The sequence below is a fragment of the Panulirus ornatus genome, chromosome 30 (assembly GCF_036320965.1).
Source record: "Panulirus ornatus isolate Po-2019 chromosome 30, ASM3632096v1, whole genome shotgun sequence".
NCBI lineage: Eukaryota > Metazoa > Arthropoda > Malacostraca > Decapoda > Palinuridae > Panulirus > Panulirus ornatus.
This window is the reverse complement of record NC_092253.1, coordinates 9,920,130-9,942,324: the sequence shown is the minus strand read 5'-3', so window position 1 is coordinate 9,942,324 and position 22,195 is coordinate 9,920,130. Positions and strand designations below refer to the sequence as shown.

Below are 22,195 nucleotides of genomic sequence, written 5' to 3'. Positions count from 1 at the left end.
TACCGCAAATATATTGCATTGTTTCGTGTATTTTACCCTGAAGTTATGTCTTTCAGATTTATGTAGTAAAGAATGTATTTTTATATGAAGAATTTATATAAACAGATTTGATCCTATGGTGACTTCTATTTTTTACCTTAAATGAACTTTGGCACAATAGTAATATACTGATTTTTTTCAACGTCATCTAATTTAGAAATTATTTTCTTTATGAAATGGGAGAATTACATGTGTGAGAACTTAGCGATTGATTTATACTGATTCAACAAATGAAAGCTACCTCCCGCTGTTTAGAAATTTGAGTCATATTAATATCCGAACTCAAATAGGTATTGAAAGCCTGTCATTGTTGCTTACCCTTGAGAAGATACAACTGCATATGACACCTTATTTGTTTTGAAAACTAGATGATGGTATATTTATCCCATACTCTTACCCTTTATGCGAAATTAAACGATAGGATCCAAGAGTATGTGATATTTTATACATTATTTAAGGAACCCATTCAAACAATATGTTTTCTATCATAGTTTCGTGTGTTCATAGAAAACAAATGTTTAGGATAAACTATTGTAATTACTACATAAGGTACTCGTATACTTTTACTATCCCTCACTTAAAGTTGCAAATTGAATAGACATGGGCTCAGATAAAAGCCATTATAACCTAGCGAATTATATTGATTACGGTGAGAACTCCCATAAATAAGGTGCGGAAAGGAATATATTTGTGGATAATCTCAAGCCAAGATAGCAGACAGGTTTATTCTCAACCAGTTTCTGCCTTTTTCACAAGTATAAGCAACTATGATGGACCCTATCAATATAAACCTAATTACCATATCATTGGTTACTTGTGATGATATTTTCCTATGATCTTGTAATTTTCATCGAATCTCATATGGTCCCTTGACTATAAACATTATCTAGCGTTACGTAATAAGCAGATACTATGTGATAGATTAATCTTAGATTAATTAAAATCTTTAAATTAAGATGAACGCTATAAAAAGGAGAGAATGACGAATGAAATGAGATTAAATATATTCCTGAGGATATTCACTCGAATATATTCTTTTTTCTTTATAGTTATTATCATGATTTAGAATATCATTACTTTCGTTTTTAATATATCTATTATCACTATTGTTATCATGATTTTCCATTACGAGATTTTCTTATAGTTAATTTACATACTGCAATCCTTTGAATATTCTTTTGATTATCCCTATCAAAAACTATATACGAAATGTTTATATAGCACAATCTAAGTGATGCATTTATTAACAATATTATCATTATTATTATTATCATTATTTCGAAATATTGCGTAAAACGTGGCGTAATATAAATCGGTTTCCGGACGACGCTTGGCGTGCCTCACTTGTCCCGGTGCGCAAGCGCAGCCGCCGAGGCAGTAAACTTTCTCTTCCTCGCCCAACCTCCGAAGGCGTAAGACCTGCTTCTTCCCGTCTCGGGTTAAAGGTGATAATTTTATCGCCGAGTTGCAGGGACATCCGTTCATTTGAGACTGTAAGATGGCTTCCAACGACGAGTTGGCCTGTGTATACGCCGCTCTCATCCTTTTGGATGATGAAGTTCCCATCACGGTAAGATATTTATGAAAGTAAATGACATCGCATGTGGGTCATGGCTGGCAGCCAGATGCCACCAACCTGGTGTATTATAGAATGAAATCATCTTCCTAAGTGAGCCTTAGTGATTGACGTGTATGCCCACAAGTAATCAATATGTTTCGTTATAAGTAATGAATTTTTCTGGAAAAACTTAATATATTGCACATGTTTGGTATTAGGCGCGCACTGTGAAAATTTGTCATAGTCTTTCGCTCACGTGGGAATTTTGTCATGTCTTTCGCACACATGGAATTTGTCATGTTGTACGCTGATTTTTACGGATTGTTTCATGGAAAGAAAAGCATTATTCAATATATTTAAATGTCGCGTAAGTTTACCAAGTCTAACCCTTTAGGGTGGTGGTTATTTTGCCGACAAGTTTTATTTGCTCTCTAAAGACGTTGGGTATTGAAAATGGTAAGGTTTTTGCATATTTTAATTAGGTTTGAAAGTCTTAGTGCTTAGTAATGGAGATGTAGATCAATTAATTCCACCATGTCATGGTGTAGGCAGTGTTGACGGGATGGTCAGTCATATATTGCCAATTTTGGGGATTAACTGCATTAATGTTACCCTCAACAGTAGCCATAGGTTAGATATGATGGTATCAATTAAGTCATCGGCTAAATTGAATTCTTGATTCCTGTTCCAAATGAAAATATCTTAAATTGCGGCCCAATCAATATATTTTCTATCCCAATTCTTTATACTGTAAAGAATTCTCGAGTTAAATTATTTAGAATTTACCACATGGAAAGTTAATTTGGCTAAAATCTTCCTTAAGATTAAATTGGAAGGATATGAACGGAAATGTTGAAACACTCACTGTTGCCTTAGTTTTCCTTAAGATTAAATTGGAAGGATATGAACGGAAATGTTGAAACACTCACTGTTGCCTTAGTCTTCCTTAAGATTAAATTGGAAGGATATGAACGGAAATGTTGAAACACTCACTGTTACCTTAGCATTGGCCAGACTCTTATGGAACTAATTGTTCATATGTGGGAAGCAAGCATTTATCTTGGCTAAATTAATGATAATACTGATCCACTGATGTTGCCAGCTGAGCATTTCGATTTTACCTGCATTTGTATTATACAGATTAGCATAGTTTTTGTCTTGTACGCAAATTAATTTGCACATTGTTTAATTATGGGTACTACTGTTGTATTTTGACTACAGTGTTGTATACTAAGATGCTTCAGCTGTTCGAGGAGAGAAGGTGAGGTTTGTATAGAATCTTGTCAAGTTTTGAATCATACCCACGTGTCTCCTTTGTTGATATATTTCACATTTTCATAATTTACAATATGAAATTGTCCTACCTTTATATATATATATATATATATATATATATATATATATATATTCTTGAGTCCACGGGGAAAATTAAACACGAAAAGTTCCCATATATATATATATATATCCCTGGGGATAGGGGAGAAAGAATACTTCCCACGTATTCCCTGCGTGTCGTAGAAGGCGACTAAAAGGGAAGGGAGCGGGGGGCTGGAAATCCTCCCCTCTCGTTTTTTTTTAATTTTCCAAAAGAAGGAACAGAGAAGGGGGCCAGGTGAGGATATTCCCTCAAAGGCCCAGTCCTCTGTTCTAAACGCTACCTCGCTATCGCGGGAAATGGCGAATAGTATGAATAAAAAAATATATATATATATATATATATATATATATATATATATATATATATATATGTATGTCACTACCAAACTGTCACAGAAGACCCTGTAATGTTTAAAGCAAACTAGATGTAGTAAATTCATTGCTTTGTTCTTTTATATATTTCAAAGAAAGGAAATTAGTTTTAAAGTTGATATGAATACTTGAAATCCATGTAAATGTATGATTGGCAAACATTATTGAAGTGCCTTAGTGATGAGAGTGTTGAGGCAAATTTTTTGAAGAAATTCCCCGTTGGAGTCTTGTTTGTGGGAGAAATTTTGGACGTAGGACTAGAAATGATGGATTTGTTAAGAGGAAAAAAGATGGTGGATGTGGGTGAATATTGGTTTGAGATTAGGGTAGTACGATTTATGGAACAAGCTGCCAAGTACAGTAGTGGAAGCTAGGTCTAGAGGTCTTTAAGTAGCTTTAATCAAAGGTTGGATGTGCTTATAGGTTCAGCCAGGCAGTTGGTGGGGACCTGCTTGCCTGACATCGGCCAATAGGCCTCTTGCGTTGGCCTCGCTTATATTCTTATAAGGGTTGAAGATGCAATGATTTGTAGAAATTGATACTTTGTTTTAGTGGAAATTTTAACCCCAGTGGGTAAGTTTGGTACATTCCAAAACATTCTATCCTGAAAGTTTGATACTTTTGCCCCATCTCATTTGCCTTTTTTTCAATCCTTTCGCCTTCCTCTTGGCCTCTTGCCACTCTCATACATCTCCCAATCATTTGTACTTGTACCCTTAGTGAATCACCCATATGGCCTCTTCTCTTTCACAAGCAACTTGAACCACCATTTTATGAAAAGCCACAAGGGATTTGATATATTTATGTAGTATGCAGCTTTTGAAATCTTATATATTCAATTGTTTTTTTGTTTTATTTTAGTTGTATGGAAGCCATGTGATAGTGGTTACAACGGGACTTTGGGCGATGGAGTGGCAGATGGATTTCAATGTCGATAAATTTGTTAAGACATTGAGTTTAGGGCAGGCGAGTAAGACTATTATACAGGGAAAGCTGAGAGGGGTTTTGGAGTATTAGTAAGTTAACACTTAAAACCAAGGCAACTGTATCAAAGTTTAAAAATAAAGCAGATATAATTGGATATATTAGAATAGAAGTGTTGGCAAAATCCCTAAAGTAAAATTAAAGCCTCATCTTGCAATGGTTACTTTTGGACTATTAGTTTTGGTCGCATTACCATCAGGTATAGATTGGAGGTGCAGAGAAGTTTGAGTAGAAGATACCAGGAATTAGGAGTCTTGGTTATGAAGATATACTAGAGTAAATTTGTATACACTTAAAAGGAGGGGCAAAGGGTATATGATAGTGTACAAATTGATGAGGGGGAAATTGGCAATGCTCGAAGGATAGCCAATCAGGTTAGAACACTCAGTAATGGCTTTAAGATAGAAAAAAATTTAGGTTGATTTGTGGGGTAACACTGGCTTAAGACTCCATAACTAGTAAAGTTCAGTGTTGCTGCATAACCTTTAGTGTTAGTGCCTCACCCATTGCCAGGCCTCTGGTAGAGGGCAACTCTTGCACGGTGTTTGTACAGACTCCTTCCTTGTGTATATACTGATTACTTTTACCTACCTAATTCTCCTGCCTAGATGTTCCTACTGTCTACTTGTATCTACAGCCCTTACCATTTTGCCACAAGGCAAGGAAAGTGTATAGTGCTCACAGCAGGGGAACCTTGAGAGTTACAAAGAAAGGTTGGGTGAGCTATAATTGTCAGGTATTATGTATGGATAGTGTATTTGTGGACAGAATGCCAGTAGTCTATTTGCAGGTGAGGTAGAAATGAAAGACTGCTACCCGGGTCAGAGGTGCAACTTTGGACATAGCTGTCTTTCTACCTCACCCACATGTGAACTACTGACAAGTCATCAAACACAATGTCTACAAGTTGTACATCACATTTGAAAACATTTGACTCGCACAGCTCATTCTTCGTAGCTCTAGATTTTCCTGCGGTGGGCTGTGTTCTAGCTCTGCCTTATGGTAAAAATTTTATGTACAGCATTATTAAATGTTATGAAGTTTGTCAAATTTATTCTTCCTAAAATCTTAAGTATTTTCCCTTGATCATTTCTATGATGAAAGTCGTGGTTATTAGTCATCTGAGCAAGTGATGAAATGTGATTCTAAGTTGCTTTTTCTTTTGTGTAACATTAAATCTTTGCTGACTGTCATATAATTTGCAGGCAGAGAAGATCAGCACCATCCTGAAGGCTGCTAATGTGGCAGTTGAGCCTTACTGGCCTGGCATGTTTGCCAAGGCTTCAGCAGACCTGGACCTCAAGTCCATCATCAGTAACATTGGCTCAGGTGTAGGTGCAGGTGGCGGTGCTCCAGTGGCTGCTGCGACTGGTGGCGGTGGTGGTGGTGCTGCTGCTGCTGCAGGTATGCCATAAGTTTTATTATTTTATGGTCCTTGTTACCCATGTTTGAGACTTCATCCGGTTGTTAGTTATCCAATATGTGTTATTTGATTTACAATATTGATTGTATACCAAAAAAAATCCGAAAATATTTTGTTATACAAACAGTTGCAACAGCATTACAAAAATATGAAGTGCGGTTACTGTGGAGTTTATCAGGGCCCACATTAAGGGCGTGCTTTTGCAAAAGCTTGAGGTAGGGGGTTCAAAATTGTTTTTCATGAAATAGCATATTATTGATAAATATAGAATATGCTTGTCAATTCTGGAAAGAAATGTGGATAACATTTTACTGAAACATTCAATAATCAATATTCACATAGTTGGGTAATACTTGAATGTGCAATGTTATTGGTAGGTTTGGCTTGAGTTTTTTTTTTTTTTTTTTTTTTTTTTTTTTTTTTTTTACAAACTAGCAAAAGTCAGATTTGCATATTGTTATACTTGAAATGAGCCGAATCTTTTCAGTCAAGTAAGTGTGTTACTGAAAGAAAAATAGTCCTGTAATTCTGGTGTCCCAAGAAACCATTTAAAATGCTTTGTTACCCAAGGCCAATGTTTGGTGGTTTTCTGTCTTCAAAAGCACTTTTCATGAAACAAAACTTCCTTGATTATCACTTATCGTAAAATAATCTTTTTACTCGTAGATAGTCTTTCGGCAAGACGTTTTTTTTCTGCCAACATTATTTGGGACACATGGTTGCTTATTTTGTGCACTTCAGAATAATTGATAGGAAAAAATGCATAACATACCTGTTTGGTATAATTTGGAGCATAGTCAAAGCGGTGTAAATATGATGCTGTTAGAATTTCAGTGGTCTTTTGTCATATTTACAGCTGTATTGCCTTCGTCTTGAATTTTAATTCAAGGAAAAGACTTGTGTAGAACTGAGCACTACTGAAGAAATATGATATCCAGACAGCAGTCATTGTAGAATGTGACTGGAATATATAGTATTTTTCTAGGTTTTGTATGATGAAAGTTACCGTGTTTCACCTGAATACTGATTACATTTTCATACTGAGAATGATGATTCTTAGATTTATTGCACTGTCCTTGGTTCTTGTTTTAATTGTTGATGTTTATACACAGCACCAGCTGCTGAGACCAAGAAGGAAGAGCCACCTGAGTCTGAGGAGTCTGATGATGACATGGGCTTCAGTAAGTATATAGTTGTGTTTAAGTTGTATATTTTATCCTTATAATATTTGTAGTAGTTTGTACATATTTTCCCATCTAAAATAACCAGATTTGTAGCATTAGCATTACTACAGAATCAGTGGTCTGAATAATATTACTAATAATCTTCAATTTCTTTCAGGTCTGTTCAATTAAAGATGCCTTTATATTTTTTTAGTTCCAAAATAAAAATGGAATTGTACATTTTGTTTAATGACCTTTCAGAGTAAAACCACCATTTTAGTAGTCATTCATTGCATTTCAGACATCAGTAATTTTCCCTTTGTCATATAAGTAGGTGTGAAGTTTAGACATTGGGGTGTACATCATACATAACCAGAATTGTTAATTGTAGATGAGGATCTGTTATTTATGTTGGAGGGCATGATATGGGTGGTGATAACATTTTTGAAAGCTGTATCATTTGATTGCAAACTAGGAAAATGGCAACGTAAAAGGTTTAGTAACATAAAGGATAGTTAGAATTGGGAATCTTTTGCAGCAAAATCATTGTAATGCAATTGAGAGTAGTAAATTATTGCAGTTCAGAATTTAAGGGTTGACTAGGCAATAAGGTTAAAACCATGTGTACACGAACCTTCCCAGCAAGTAGGTCTGTCATCAGTTTAGAAAGTAAAGTCATAGTTCAATGCATTGCATATACCAACAGATGAAAGTAGAAATGTGGCAATGTAGAGTGCATGCATAAAGTGGAAGTTGAGATGTTTAAGTTGGGACAGAATGAGGATGGTGAAATAGGATTTCATGTGATCCTTTTGCACATGAAAGAAGTAAGATTATGGAAGTAATAAGTGCAGAAGAATTGCATTGACTTAAGCCCGGGTTGTGTAAAGATCGCCGGGAATTTTGTATCGACTTAAAAAATTGAAACCTTTGATACATATACACTTGACTACATAGGTGCCCTACAGAGTTTTTGTAGGTAGTCGCTGGTCTAATATAGAAGTAAAGGAGAAACATAAGTGACTGTATATTACTGTATTATACATGTTTGTACCTTCATAGATTGAGCAGTTCTTGAAAATTTTCAAGAAAACTAGCTGATACAATTTAGTGACTAAAGTTTTGGGCACTTTAATTTGCTGGAATCACGAGCTTCCCATATTGCGTATATATCTGACTTTTGCAAACTGAATTGGAGGCCATAGGAGGTTGAGAAACTAAATCCAGTATATTGATACTTGTAAATGGTCAAAGGTGTAAAGCAGCTATTCTGAGGTCTGTACTGTAGTGTGATGCCTTCCCCCTCTCAATCACTATCCTCCCATATAATTTCCCAGGAGTACTTAACAGACTTAAACCTCTGCAATTTGAGCACTCACTTTTATCACCCTTGCCTTTGTAAAAGAAATACCCATGCATGTTCTCTACCTGTCTATACCTCTTACACCTGTTCCCACCAGGAAGTCCCTCAGGGGGGAGTGGCCACAGCAGTTGAGTCTCCATAAACTGATGAGCTTCATTGTGCTTCATAGCCTTAAGTAATAAAGCTTTACCCTTACAGGCTGCTGGCTGAGGATAACTAGCATATTGAAGTGGCACTTGCTTAATATTCTTGCTAACATGTGTATTTACTCAGCATTGATTTAAACTTGTAACTAGTTGAAACTCCTCAGTACTTTCCTCATCCAGTGAGTGTATAGTGTCATTTTCTCTATCCATATTTCTTTCATTGAACCAAATTCTCACAATTTCCATCAGCTGTTTTATGTGATTAAGTAGTTTTATTTAGTGGTTGCCAGTACTTGAAAATTATATACATCAGCATTGCATTCCTCAAAAACTGCCAACAGTTGATAGCTGCAGAGTTTGGGTAAGAAATGTTCTAACATTGAATTTTGACCATTTGCCCAATTTCATGGAGTGCATGATTCCCCGCCCCAGTTGATAAAACCTACTCTGTTGAAAACACTGGTCAACAAAAATTTGCTTTTTTGTCCCACGAACTAAAATAGGTGAACTTAGTGCTTTTTATGCTGAATTCAAAAACACTTAGAATTTATCAGTTTTTAAGAGAAAGGCTTTTATTACAAAGAACCAAATGCTGAAATGTGAACCACAATTATCAACTATATTTATCCTCGGGAACTCTTCCATAGTGTCCAGCAGTAATCTGCCAGCAAAGGGACTCCACTTTCCTTGGTACTGCTTTTCCATGGACAAAATGTCCTAGTGAAAACTATACAGGGAGTCTAGCCCAAAACTTTCATTTCTTGTCTTGCAACCCAGAGCTATATTTAAAAAGTCTTTTACATAAGTTTTCTGATTGGTGCTTACCCAAAAAAAAGAAAAGGTATTTACCAACAATTTTTTTTCTAAAGCTCTTCATTGAACTTTTCATGTCAAAGCATTTCCCTGATCTGTGATCCTATGAAAAAAATTGCAAAACATTCTAGGGTATTTGTTCCTCAAGTATATGAAAACGTGGCAAGTTTTATCCATACCTTTGACAGTTCATCAACCTGAGCTTAATGTGCAATTGATGCAGATAGATTTTCTCAGGATCAACAAGAGGACTAAGGGTCATCTCTCACATTCCACTTAAGGTCCCCATGCTTGGATTTTTTCCAAAAGAACCTTCATGTTATCATACTACACCTTCATAGTCGAGCGACACTCATCATATATTCCTGGCCAAGTGCCTCCTTTCTGGATAAGATTCCAGCCCTTTAAATTGGAACCCAAAAGTTGGCTTGCTTCTTAGACATATGTCTCTGATGAAATGATTGATATCTTTGACTCGCCAAATGTGGCTCACTTTAAAACAGCTTTCAAAATGTATCCATATTGTCCTCTACTTGGTCTACTTTCTCATCACCAGACTTGTGACCCATATTTCTTAAAGGCTTTGGCATAGGTAATTACTGACAGGTATTGGCCTCGTAGCAAATAGTAAGTTAAGATAGTAAACTATGCATGGATTTTGATGTTAAACCCTTTACATTTGTTAGGCAGAGGTTGCATTCCAAAGGATGCTTTGGTTCACAAAACATGGGAAAGGTGAAAGGCATACGGCATAAACTTTTGCCCCATGTTGAGAAACCTGACAAGACAAATATGGGAGAAGCAACTTTATCCTTGTCACCCACTGTATAGCCAAAGCAATGCTCAGCATTTGGTAATGGATGTGAAAGAACGTTTTTGCTATTCAGTTCATTGCAGATGTAGCAGAAATAATTCCGACTACTATTTACTCGGTTTCTGTATTGTAATGGATGGGTTATCGGCACAACACTTTTAAATCATAAAGGCACGATATGTCTGGGAGAGGCGCTGTTCTAGCTAGCAACTGACTGAACTGCTACCTAAGAGTGGGCATTGTTTCAGTGTCCCAACATTTCCAGTTGTTTCTGCAGACCCCATGTTGATTCTTATCAGATAGTGTTTTGCTTTCAAGAAGCTTATTGCACTTGACAAAAAAATGAAAGTAGCCGTTACTTTTTTAATTGCTCCATAGAGCACTGGTACGTACATATATACTATTGGCACTTGATATGCAAGTGTGCTGGAACAAAAGAAAATAAATGCGAGTATTCCTGGAAACGGGGGGGGGGGCTTGGGTTGAATTAAAAAGCATTTGGATTCAGCTTGCAAATTTTTTTTTTTTTTTTTTTTTTTTTTTTTTTTTTTTTTTTTTTTTTTTACCATGGGATAAATTCTTGACCAATGTAATAGTATAAGAAGCGGATGTACTCTACGAAGTGAACATTCAAGTAAGTTTTGTTCTTGCTGCTTTAAATGAATCGTTAACTCATTCGTTTGTATAACGTAACTCTTGGCAAACCATTTTGTATAATTTAGTCTGGCACTTGCTGGGTATTAACATAGTCGTAGCATAATAGCACAGTTTCACTGACTTAAAATCTCCCTCACACATGTACTTGGGCTCCTGTCAAGCAAGAAAATTAACTGTTAACCATTGAGACCTGGCGTTCATTGGTGAAACATCACTTAATGTTGTGTGCAGTCTATCTCCGTGATCAGTTACCCCTTCGAAGTGTTATAGTGCGCAAGTCTACCTGTCTCCTTGAAAACTCGCTCAAGTCATTTTGACACTATAGACTATTGGAAGCATAACCTTGCACCTCTTCCCCACTGTTTCATTGTCATTTTGTTTCGTGTATGTCCGTGACATATGGATAGTTACTCGGTATATTCCATCGTAGGTATGAATGGATTTAGTTCTCGGGTGGGGTTGAATGCTACCTTATTAGTGACTTAAGGCTTCATAAAATTTTTTTTTTTTTTTTTTTTTTTTTTTTTTTTTTTTTTTTTTTTTTTACGCTGTCTCCCGCGTTTGCAAGGTAGCGCAAGGAAACAGACGAAAGAAATGGCTCAACCCACCCCCATACACATGCCTTGATTCAATCCACTGACAGCACATCAACCCCGGTATACCACATCGCTCCAATTCACTCTATTCTTTGCCCTCCTTTCACCCTCCTGCATGTTCAGGCCCCGATCACACAAAATCTTTTTCACTCCATCTTTCCACCTCCAATTTGGTCTCCCTCTTCTCCTCGTTCCCTCCACCTCCGACACATATATCCTCTTGGTCAATCTTTCCTCACTCATTCTCTCCATGTGACCAAACCATTTCAAAACACCCTCTTCTGCTCTCTCAACCACGCTCTTTTTATTTCCACACATCTCTCTTACCCTTACGTTACTTACTCGATCAAACCACCTCACACCACACATTGTCCTCAAACATCTCATTTCCAGCACATCCATCCTCCTGCGCACAACTCTATCCATAGTCCACGCCTCGCAACCATACAACATTGTTGGAACCACTATTCCTTCAAACATACCCATTTTTGCTTTCCGAGATAATGTTCTCGACTTCCACACATTCTTCAAGGCTCCCAGAATTTTCGCCCCCTCCCCCACCCTATGATCCACTTCCGCTGCCAGATCCACTCCCAGATATCTAAAACACTTCACTTCCAGTTTTTCTCCATTCAAACTCACCTCCCAATTGAATTGACCCTCAACCCTACTGTACCTAATAACCTTGCTCTTGTTCACATTTACTCTTTCTTCTTTCACACACTTTACCAAACTCAGTCACCAGCTTCTGCAGTTTCTCACATGAATCAGCCACCAGCGCTGTATCATCAGCGAACAACAACTGACTCACTTCCCAAGCTCTCTCATCCCAACAGACTTCATACTTGCTCCTCTTTCCAAAACTCTTGCATTCACCTCCCTAACAACCCCATCCATAAACAAATTAAACAACCATGGAGACATCACACACCCCTGCCGCAAACCTACATTCACTGAGAACCAATCACTTTCCTCTCTTCCTACACGTACACATGCCTTACATCCTCGATAAAAACTTTTCACTGCTTCTAACAACTTGCCTCCCACACCATATATTCTTAATACCTTCCACAGAGCATCTCTATCAACTCTATCATATGCCTTCTCCAGATCCATAAATGCTACATACAAATCCATTTGCTTTTCTAAGTATTTCTCACATACATTCTTCAAAGCAAACACCTGATCCACACAGCCTCTACCACTTCTGAAACCACACTGCTCTTCCCCAATCTGATGCTCTGTACATGCCTTCACCCTCTCAATCAATACCCTCCCATATAATTTGACAGGAATACTCAACAAACTTATACCTCTGTAATTTGAGCACTCTCTTATCCCCTTTGCCTTTGTACAATGGCACTATGCACGCATTCCGCCAATCCTCAGGCACCTCACCATGAGTCATACACACATTAAATAACCTTACCAACCAGTCAACAATACAGTCACCCCCTTTTTTAATAAATTCCACTGCAATACCATCCAAACCTGCTGCCTTGCCGGCTTTCATCTTCTGCAAAGCTTTTACTACCTCTTCTCTGTTTACCAACTCATTTTCCCTAACCCTCTCACTTCGCACACCACCTCGACCAAAACACCCTATATCTGCCACTCTATCATCAAACACATTCAACAAACCTTCAAAATACTCACTCCATCTCCTTCTCACATCACCAGTACTTGTTATCACCTCCCCATTTGCGCCCTTCACTGAAGTTCCCATTTGCTCCCTTGTCTTACGCACTTTATTTACCTCCTTCCAGAACATCTTTTTATTCTCCCTAAAATTTAATGATATTCTCTCACTTCATAGAAGTACAAGGTTTCAAACTCCTTCAGTTAGAGGCCATTAGAATTTAACCTTGGAGATGCCAGCTGAAAGTTTTACATTTTCTTAAGTGTTATACAGAAAACCAGTATCCTTTGGTTATATATATATATATATATATATATATATATATATATATATATTATATATTATATATACCCCTGGGGATAGGGGAGAAAGAATACTTCCCATGTATTCCCTGCGTGTCGTAGAAGGCAACTAAAAGGGGAGGGAGCGGGGGGCTGGAAATCCTCCCCTCTCGTTTTTTTTTTTTTTGATTTTCCAAAAGAAGGAACAGAGAACGAGGCCAGGTGAGGATATTCCCTCAGAGGCCCAGTCCTCTGTTCTTAACGCTACCTTGCTAACGCGGGAAATGGCGAATAGTATGAAAGAAAGATATATATATATATATATACCCCTGGGTATAGGGGAGAAAGAATACTTGCCACGCATTCCTCACATCTAGAAAGCGACTAAAGAGGATGGGAGTGGGGGTTTAGAAACCCTTTCTTCATATTTTAACTTTCTAAAAGGGGAAACAGGAGTCACATGGGAAATGCTCAGAATAGGGTGTGTAAATGTGTTGGTGTAACAAAGATGAGAAAAAAATGGAGATGTATATTATGTTTGAGGAAAGGAACCTGGATGATTTGGCTCTGAGTGAAACGAAGCTCAAGGGTAAAGGGGAAGAGTGGTTTGCGAGTAGTCAGGGAGGGGTTGGTGAGAGGACAAGAGCAAGGGAAAGTGTAGCACTATTCCTAATGCAGGAGTGGTGGGAGTATGTGATGGTGTAAGAAAGTACACTCTAGACTAATGAGTAAAAAGTGGATGGAGAGATGGGTGATTATTGGTGCCTATGTACCTTGGCATGAGATGAAAGATCATGAGGCAGTGTTTCGGGAGCAGCTGAGTGAGCGTGTTAGTAGTTTTGATGCACGAAATCGGGTTAGTGATTGGTGATTTGAACGCAAATATGGGTAATGTGGCAGTTAAGGAAATAATTGGTGTACATGGGGTGTTCAGTGTTGTAAATGGAAATGAAGAGCTTGTAGATTTGTGCTGAAAAAGACCGGTGATTGGGAATACCTGGTTTAAAAAGAGAGATACACAAGTATACGTATGCAAGTAGGAGAGATGGCCCGAGAGCGTTATTGGATTACGTGTTAATTGATAGGCGTGCGAAAGAGACTTTTGGATGTTTGTGCTGAGAGGTGCAACTGGAGGGATGTCTGATCATTATCTTGTGGAGGCGAAGGTGAAGATTTGTAGAGGTTTTCAGAAAAGAAGAGAGAATATTGATGTGAAGAGAGTGAGCTTGGGAAGGAGACTTGTGTGAGGAACTGCCAAGAGAGACTGAGTGCAGAGTGGAAAAGGTGAGAGCAAAGGACGTAAGGGGAGTTGGGGAGGAATGGAATGTATATAGGGAAGAAGTGATGGCTTTCGCAAAAGATGCTTGTGGCATGAGAAGCGTGGGAGGTGGGCAGATTAGAATGGATAGTGTGGTGAGATGAATTAAGATTGTTAGTGAAAAGAAAAGAGAGGCATTTGAACGATTTTTGCAGGGTAATATTGCAAATGACTGGGAGATAAAAATGAAAAAAAAAAAGGTGAAAAAGAGGGCAAATGAGAGTTTGGGTGAAAGTATTAAATTTTAGGTAGAATAAAAAGATGTTTTGGAAGGAGTTGAACAAAGTGCGTAAGACAAGAGAACAAATGGGAACATCGGTGAAGGGGGCTAATGGGGAGATAACAAGCAGTGGTCATGTGAGGAGGAGATGGAGTATTTTGAAGGTTTGTTGAATGTGTTAGATGAGAGAGAAGCAGATATTGGGTGTTTAGGTCGAGATGGTGTGCGAAGTGAGAGGGTTAGGGAGAGTGATTTGGTAAACAGGTGTTTTAGATATCTGGGAGTGGATGGAAGCGTGAGTCACATGGAGGGGCGAATGTTCTAGAAGCGTTGAAAAATGTGTGGAAGGCGAGAACATTATCCCGGAAATCAAAAATGGGTACGTTTGAAGGAATAGTGGTTCCAACTATGTTATATGGTTGCGAGGCGTGGTCTATTGATAGATTTGTGCGGAGGAGGGTGAATGTGTTAGAAATGAGATGTTTGAAGACATGTGGTGTGAGGTGGTTTGATCGAGTAAGTAATGAAAGAGTAAGAGAGATGTGTGGTAATGAAAAGTGTGTGGTTGAGAGAGCAGAAGAGGGTGTTTTAAAATGGCATGTTCACATGGAGAGAATTAGTAAGGAAAGATCGACAAAGAATGTGTGTCAGAGGTGGAGGGAACAAGGAGTGGGAGACCAAATTGAAGGTGGAAGGATGGAGTGAAAAAGATTTTGAGCGATCTGGGCCCGAACGAGCAGGATGGTGAAAGGTGTGTAAGGAATATAGTGAATTGGAACGATGTGGTATACAGGGGTCGACGTGCTGTCAGTGGATTGAATTAGGGCATGTGAAGCGTAAGGTAATTTTTCAATCCATGTGGCACAAGAGACAATCGCCCCATTAGGTGCCGTCATAGACAACGTGATGGCATAGTTCAGACTATGTTGTGTTGAGATTTAAGGAAAATATGTATAATTTGCACCTGATGAACCCGATTATCACTGAAACATAGAAAAATTACATTAAAGATATGAATTGCGAATTCATCACAGACTAGCGTGATCAGCATATCACTATATATATATATATATATATATATATATATATATATATATATATATATATAGATAGATATAGATAACAGGTATGTTTGTTTTTAGCTTCAACTTTTTTACATGCCAAATTTTAGGTATCCGAAGTACTGATCACCTGTCCATTGAGTTCAATGGTTCATTAAGAACAATAAGGTGTCGCCTTGTCAAAAAAGAAATACAAATCAAATGGTCCGGAGATATGAAAATACATTTAGCTATACTGGGGAATATTTTTTTTAAATTTAATATTAAGTGGCTATCTGGGAAATAATTAAGTATGGATGAGCTTCCCTAACGTAGGCAATAAAGGACAATTAGATTCATGCATATAAATGGTTCTTAAATCATGGTTAGTGATAAAACTATTTTTTTATGTTTTGTCTTTATTCATTAGTGGTTTTCAGTGTTTATTATTAATCCCCCATCGTTCCTAGATCGGTACAAAACACGATTAATTTTTTCACTGGTAGTCCAATTATTTTTTTTTTATTTGACATAGATAACAGCACATTAGTTTTTTTTTTTTATAATTGTACATAATGCTTTATACTGACTAGGCATGATGGAGCCACAGGAGTAGTCAAATAGTATGTTAACGTGGAATAAAAGCGAGATCATGCTATCACAACATAATGGATCTTTATAGCGAACCACACATGCAGTCATACATACATAGTCAATCAACCTTTTTAACACAAGTCATTTTTAGTTAAGTGTTAATACTTCATGGATGAATCACCACCCTCTTGGTTCGATGGTGCTTAATGACAATATATACTGGTACAAGGTCTTCGTAGATACTATGTTACTGATAGCAATTTGAAGAGACTAACACAGAGCTGACAACCTGCGCTGCTCTCAAGAATATTGTAAACATCTAATTTGGCCTACAAGTTGAGTTAATGACAGAATTGGCCTAGTTATAAATGTGTTCATCATTTCTCGGATGAAAAAAAAAAAAAAAAGCACATACTAAAATGCATACATGAAATATAGCTACCATGTTTTAAATTCTATTCAGGTTATTCTCGATCTCCGGTGCACTTTCTGAATGATAAAAGAGCCATGAGTACATTAGAGCCATTTCTCATCCATGCCAGATCTCATTCTTAATCTAGTATTTGCTGGTTATGTTTGTGGGCGACCATTACGCATCAAAGCGACTAGAAATACATCATTTAGTGTGGGCCGCAGAGTCTGATGGAGCAGAATTTGGGAAGTCATTGAGCCATTACTTGTAACTGGAAAATAATTTGGGTCCACAAATTTGATAAAAATGTGCGATGTAAATGTTCTTTGAAACATAATCATGAATGAGAAATGGGAAGTGTTGTGTATACTGTACTGATGAGTCGTTTTGGCGTTTGAATCCTAATGAGAACAGTGAAGTAGATGACTTATAGTTTGGATAGATTTTTACAAATTAAACTCTAATAAAGTACATATTCTTAGCACAGTTTTTTGTTATAAAAAATCATTTAAAGTACACTAATAATAAGGCCTTATCACAGAAAATCTTTCATCACATATTTGATATATACACTGTGTACTTCTTGTAAATAAATTGAAAAAGAAACTGTCGGCTTGACTTACGCGATTTTTATGTATAAAAATTTTGTTACAAAGTTTTTTTTATATAGATTTAACCCCTAACTTTGAACTAGGTAGAAATGAAAACAAAGTTATCGTTAAGTTTAAATCATTAAAGCTGGCGGATATTGTTAATGATATTTTTTTTTGTCATACATGCCACACTCGGCACAGCGTTAATAATGATAATAATCGCCCTAGGATGTTGAGCATCTTTCCTCCTGACGACTTTCCTGTGACATATACGAGTGTTGGGTGAACCAAGCAGAGAGCTCATGGTGCCCGCCGCACTCACCAGGCCCAGATGGCCGACCATAGATAGTTACTTCTTCTTGAGTGCCTTTTCGGCGGCCTTTGTAGTCTTACCAGAGCCTTCCTTCTTCGTCACCTCCTTGATCACGCCCACCGCCACCGTCTGCTTCATGTCGCGCACGGCGAAACGCCCCAGCGGGGCGTACTGCTGGAAGGTCTCGACGCACATAGGCTTGCTCGGCAGCATTTTGATGATGCAAGAGTCGCCGGACTTGATGTGTCTCGGGTTCGATTCGATTTCCTTACCCGTACGTCTGTCGATCTTGGTCATCAGCTCGGCAAACTTGCAGGCGATGTGGGCTGTGTGGCAGTCCAGCACAGGCGAGTATCCGGCCTGGATCTGACCAGGGTGGTTCAAGACGATCACCTGGGCCGTGAAGTCCGAAGCCTCCTTGGCGGGGTCGTTCTTCGAGTCTGAAGCAACGAAGCCTCGCTTGAGATCTTTGACGGAGACGTTTTTCACGTTGAAGCCGACGTTGTCGCCGGGCAGAGCCTCGGACAGGGCTTCGTGGTGCATCTCCACAGACTTCACCTCAGTGGTGGGTCCGGTTGGGGCGAAGGTGACGACCATGCCGGGTTTGAGGATGCCTGTCTCAACACGACCCACGGGCACTGTACCGATGCCGCCGATCTTGTACACGTCCTGCAAAGGAATGAAAACCATGAACCATGTTGTTCAAGTCAACGGTAAGACACTGTTAGGCTTCAGTACATTGACTGGAAATTTCTGTATGAAGGTAATACTATGACGTAAGCGTAGGATACCAACAGCTGATCAGTTTTTTGGGGGGTTTTCCTGTTAGCTGAGACAGCGCGATATATACATATAAATTTGAAGGGATCACAATTTTGCGCGTGATCAAGTATATTCCTGAGTCCACGAGGAAAATGAAACACGATAGGTTTCCAAGTGCACTTTCATGTAATGATCACATCATCAAGGGAGACACAAGAAAGAAATATAGCAGTCAGTTGATATACATCGAAGAGACGTGTAGCTAGGACGCTACACGTCTCTTCGTTGTATATCAACTGATTTATATTTCTTGTGTCTCCCCTGATGTGATTGTTACACGAAAGTGCACTTGGGAACTTATCGCGTTTCATTTTCCTTGTGGATATATATATATATATATATATATATATATATATATATATATATATATTATATTATATATATATATATATATATATATATATATATATATATATATATATATATATATATATATATATTATATTATATATATATATATATATATATATATATATATATATATATTATATTATATATATATATATATATATATATATATATATATATATATATAATATAATATTCACGGACCGCCCAGGGTGGGACGCTTAATTTCGAATCCTGGTGATTATGGCAGTCAGTCCACAGTTAACCCTTAACCACCAAGATTCGAACCTAAGCGCTCCACCTTGGGCGTTCCGTGAATGCGTCACGGTCAGGAACGCTAACCGATACACAATACGGGAGTCCATAAAGTACACAATGTTTAATGCTTTAAAGATTCGACTCGGTCTGTTTCTCCATTTTGTATATTTCTGTTTAAAGGGCATTTTTCGTAACATCACCCATTATTCGTGAAGTATTGTGGCCTCAAACTCAAGACGATCTTTTGACAAGACTCCTCACTTCGCATCATTACAGTATTACACACACACACACGGGCGTCCGCTGCTAGTGAGGCTGACCGTGATTCACGCCCAAGGTTGGAAGTGTGGGCGTTGTAGTCGGCAGATAGTGTTTGAATACACACAGAGGTGAAGACATGGCATATACAAGGTTGATAGGCAACAAGAATGTAAACTGTTTCCCATAACAGTAGTAAGGAGCCCGCATATTGGCCGTGTGCTTTTGCACTGTTCTGCCGTCACTTCCCTCCGCTTCATCTGTTCTATTTCACTTATTCTTAACACACTCTTTCAGTTGCTACTCTTTGCCTCATTCAATTATTACGTTTAGCATGTTTTTCCTACTGTCTGCTTTCGTAACTCCACGTCCTCCTCCAAAACATTAACTTGACTGTTTAGTGCTCAGCCAGTCATAGATTTGGGTCAAACGTGTTTTGACAACGTATGAACTTCATGGTATTAACGTCTACTGACCTCACAGTATGCAAATAATACCCGTATTTACATGACTGACTCCTGCGACTGTTTTTTGTTAACGTTATGGAAGTATGTCAGGTAAAGCGCTGAGTTATCAGGGGTACATAGACGACCAAGAACGGTAGAACAGCCAGTTACGTGGGCCGGGCGTCACCCGCGCCTGCGCAACACTAACCCGCAGGAAGGCGGGAGGTCCGCAGTCCCAGACGTTTGTCTCGCTTGTTTGGACTTAAATTTAACTGTTGCCGGCGGACGTACGTGAGAGGTAATTGTACAATCGTTTCTCAACTGAATTATGTCGTAGGTCCACACGAGTGTCGAAAGTGTTCACTTGGAAACGAATGCAAACTCCTTTTGACCGACTCCGCTAACAGATTCGAAGAGCCGCTGAACTTCCCTGCAACCCCAAAGATGGCTTGGTTTCAAGTGTTCCGGAGTCCACCAGTGCCCTGCCTATTACAGGTATGTTTGATACAGATTTCCTGAGATGCTCAAATCAGCCGATACACCTCAGCAGAATTCAGATTGAACTTAGTTGCGTGAGTGGAGCTTTTCATTTCTATAACTCTTATAGTAATTGTGAATTCACGGATGCAGTAAAAGTACTTGGACAACAGATATAGTAACGGTTCAGCCTCGGATTCTGTGTCATATGTATTCCTCAGTAGCCTATTAGAAGTTTCCTTTACTGTACACTAAACTCAAGATGCCTAGTTCTGAACAAATAATATTAAGTGCGACTTAGCAGCACTATGAACAGGTCTTATGTGGCTCTATAATTTGCGGAGCGACCAGGGAGTTATATATGTTTCCACTTACCACTAGGGATTCTTCCCATATTGCAGTCCATTAAAAGTTTACTTTTTTTTTCTATAATCGGAACAGCTAGCTCAGTGATTTCAACTGATAAACTCTCATCAGTTAAAAACACTGGTATCCAATACGTCGTGGCTTTTCAGGAACAATTTCTGGGTGTTCCTTTTGTAATTACTTTTGAACTTTACTGTAGATGATTCCTTTTTTTTTCTTCAGCTGAATATGCTGCAAAATGTTTAAACACTTCATTATGCTCAGTCGATTTACTCTTAAGTGCGCACTTTATGATGATTGTTGACATTAGACGAATGGAAAGATTTGGGCAGACATTCAATTATCACAAAGTCCCAAAAATAGTCAGCCTCCTTTAGTTTGTCTTTCTGTTGCTTGAATTTCTTCGTGTATTAGCCTAGCTTATCTTTTGAACACATTTCTAATTTTTTTTAAAAAAATCTTTGGTATATTCAAGTAATCAATATGTAATGGAAAAGTAAATTAATTCTAGGCTTGTATATTCTTTACACACAACCCAAAAAAAAGAATATTGGAGGGTCATTAATAAATATTACCATTACAAAACAAAGTGAACAGAAAGGGACAATCTCTTCTCATACATAACTCCTCACTCAGCACAGTTTTCGTAACTAGATTTTCCTGCGGTAAGCACTATGTGCTAGCCCTGCCTTTTGGCAAAATAGTAAGAACAGTAGGTAGGAAAACATTTAAGTAAGAGCACGCGATAGTAGTAGTAGTAGTAGTAGGTTAGAGCAGGATGCAGTTGCTTTAGGTAGTAGTAGTAGTAGTCAGTAGGAACATCAAGCAGGAACCTCAGCAAACACTGTGCTTGAGTTACCCTCTGCCAGTGTGGCCTGTTAAGAGTGAGACATAAAGGCTAAGAAGCAGCACACTAGAGTTGACTAGTTATGAGACTCAATTGTCTTGGCCATCCCCTTGAGGGAGTTCCAGTTGGGAACAGGCGTCAAAGACAGAGATAAATAGACAGACAGACAAAGTAACGTCATCAAAATATCTGATGACTATGACTTACAAAAACACAAAAGACTCACTGTATATAATGCTGCGTCAGCCAACACCAGCCCTGTTTGTTAGAATGTGAGCACATTTGAAGGCAGGCCGCTAGGTAAGCGGGAGTGCATGGCGCCGCTGCTGGAGTGTCATTGCGCGACATTATATATAAAGTTGTTCGCGAGATATTGTATAAGTTTTAACAAGTTTTGTACTTTTAGTTTTATTACAGTTTTTCATATCGGTTAAATCTTTTCACAAGAACAAGTTGCAAACTACTATGAATGCTATTTTTTGTAAACAATATTCTCAAAGTTTTATCTTCGGCAACAACCGACTCGAGAGGGAGGAGGGGCGAGGGTTGGTGATTACTATTTGATTACTGTTTGATTACTCTTTGTGTGTAAAGTGTGTTGTGGGAGAGAGGTGGGGTTACACGTGTTTCCCCGGTCTCATCCTTAAATATGAACACA

The 22,195-nt window shown here is 38.2% G+C and overlaps 2 protein-coding genes across 3 annotated transcripts in view; one reads left to right on the top strand and one right to left on the bottom strand.

Annotated features, from left to right (window-relative positions):
- The first annotated feature begins 1,388 nt into the window (after nt 1–1,388).
- Nucleotides 1,389–7,154, top strand: RpLP1 (Ribosomal protein LP1). The gene is made up of 4 exons (XM_071679778.1): nt 1,389–1,609; nt 5,536–5,734; nt 6,866–6,934; nt 7,095–7,154. The coding sequence occupies exons 1-4, from the start codon at nt 1,538–1,540 to the stop codon at nt 7,106–7,108; spliced, it is 354 nt and encodes a 117-aa protein (XP_071535879.1). The 5' UTR covers nt 1,389–1,537; the 3' UTR covers nt 7,109–7,154.
- Nucleotides 7,155–17,423: 10,269 nt separating this feature from the next.
- Nucleotides 17,424–22,195, bottom strand: part of LOC139758404 (elongation factor 1-alpha-like) — a 17,406-nt gene continuing 12,634 nt past the window's right edge. For both annotated transcript variants that reach the window (XM_071679773.1, XM_071679774.1), the window contains exon 3: nt 17,424–18,384. In XM_071679773.1, the coding sequence (XP_071535874.1) occupies nt 17,752–18,384 (633 nt within the window). In that variant the 3' untranslated portion in view covers nt 17,424–17,751. The remainder of the gene's footprint in view (nt 18,385–22,195) is intronic.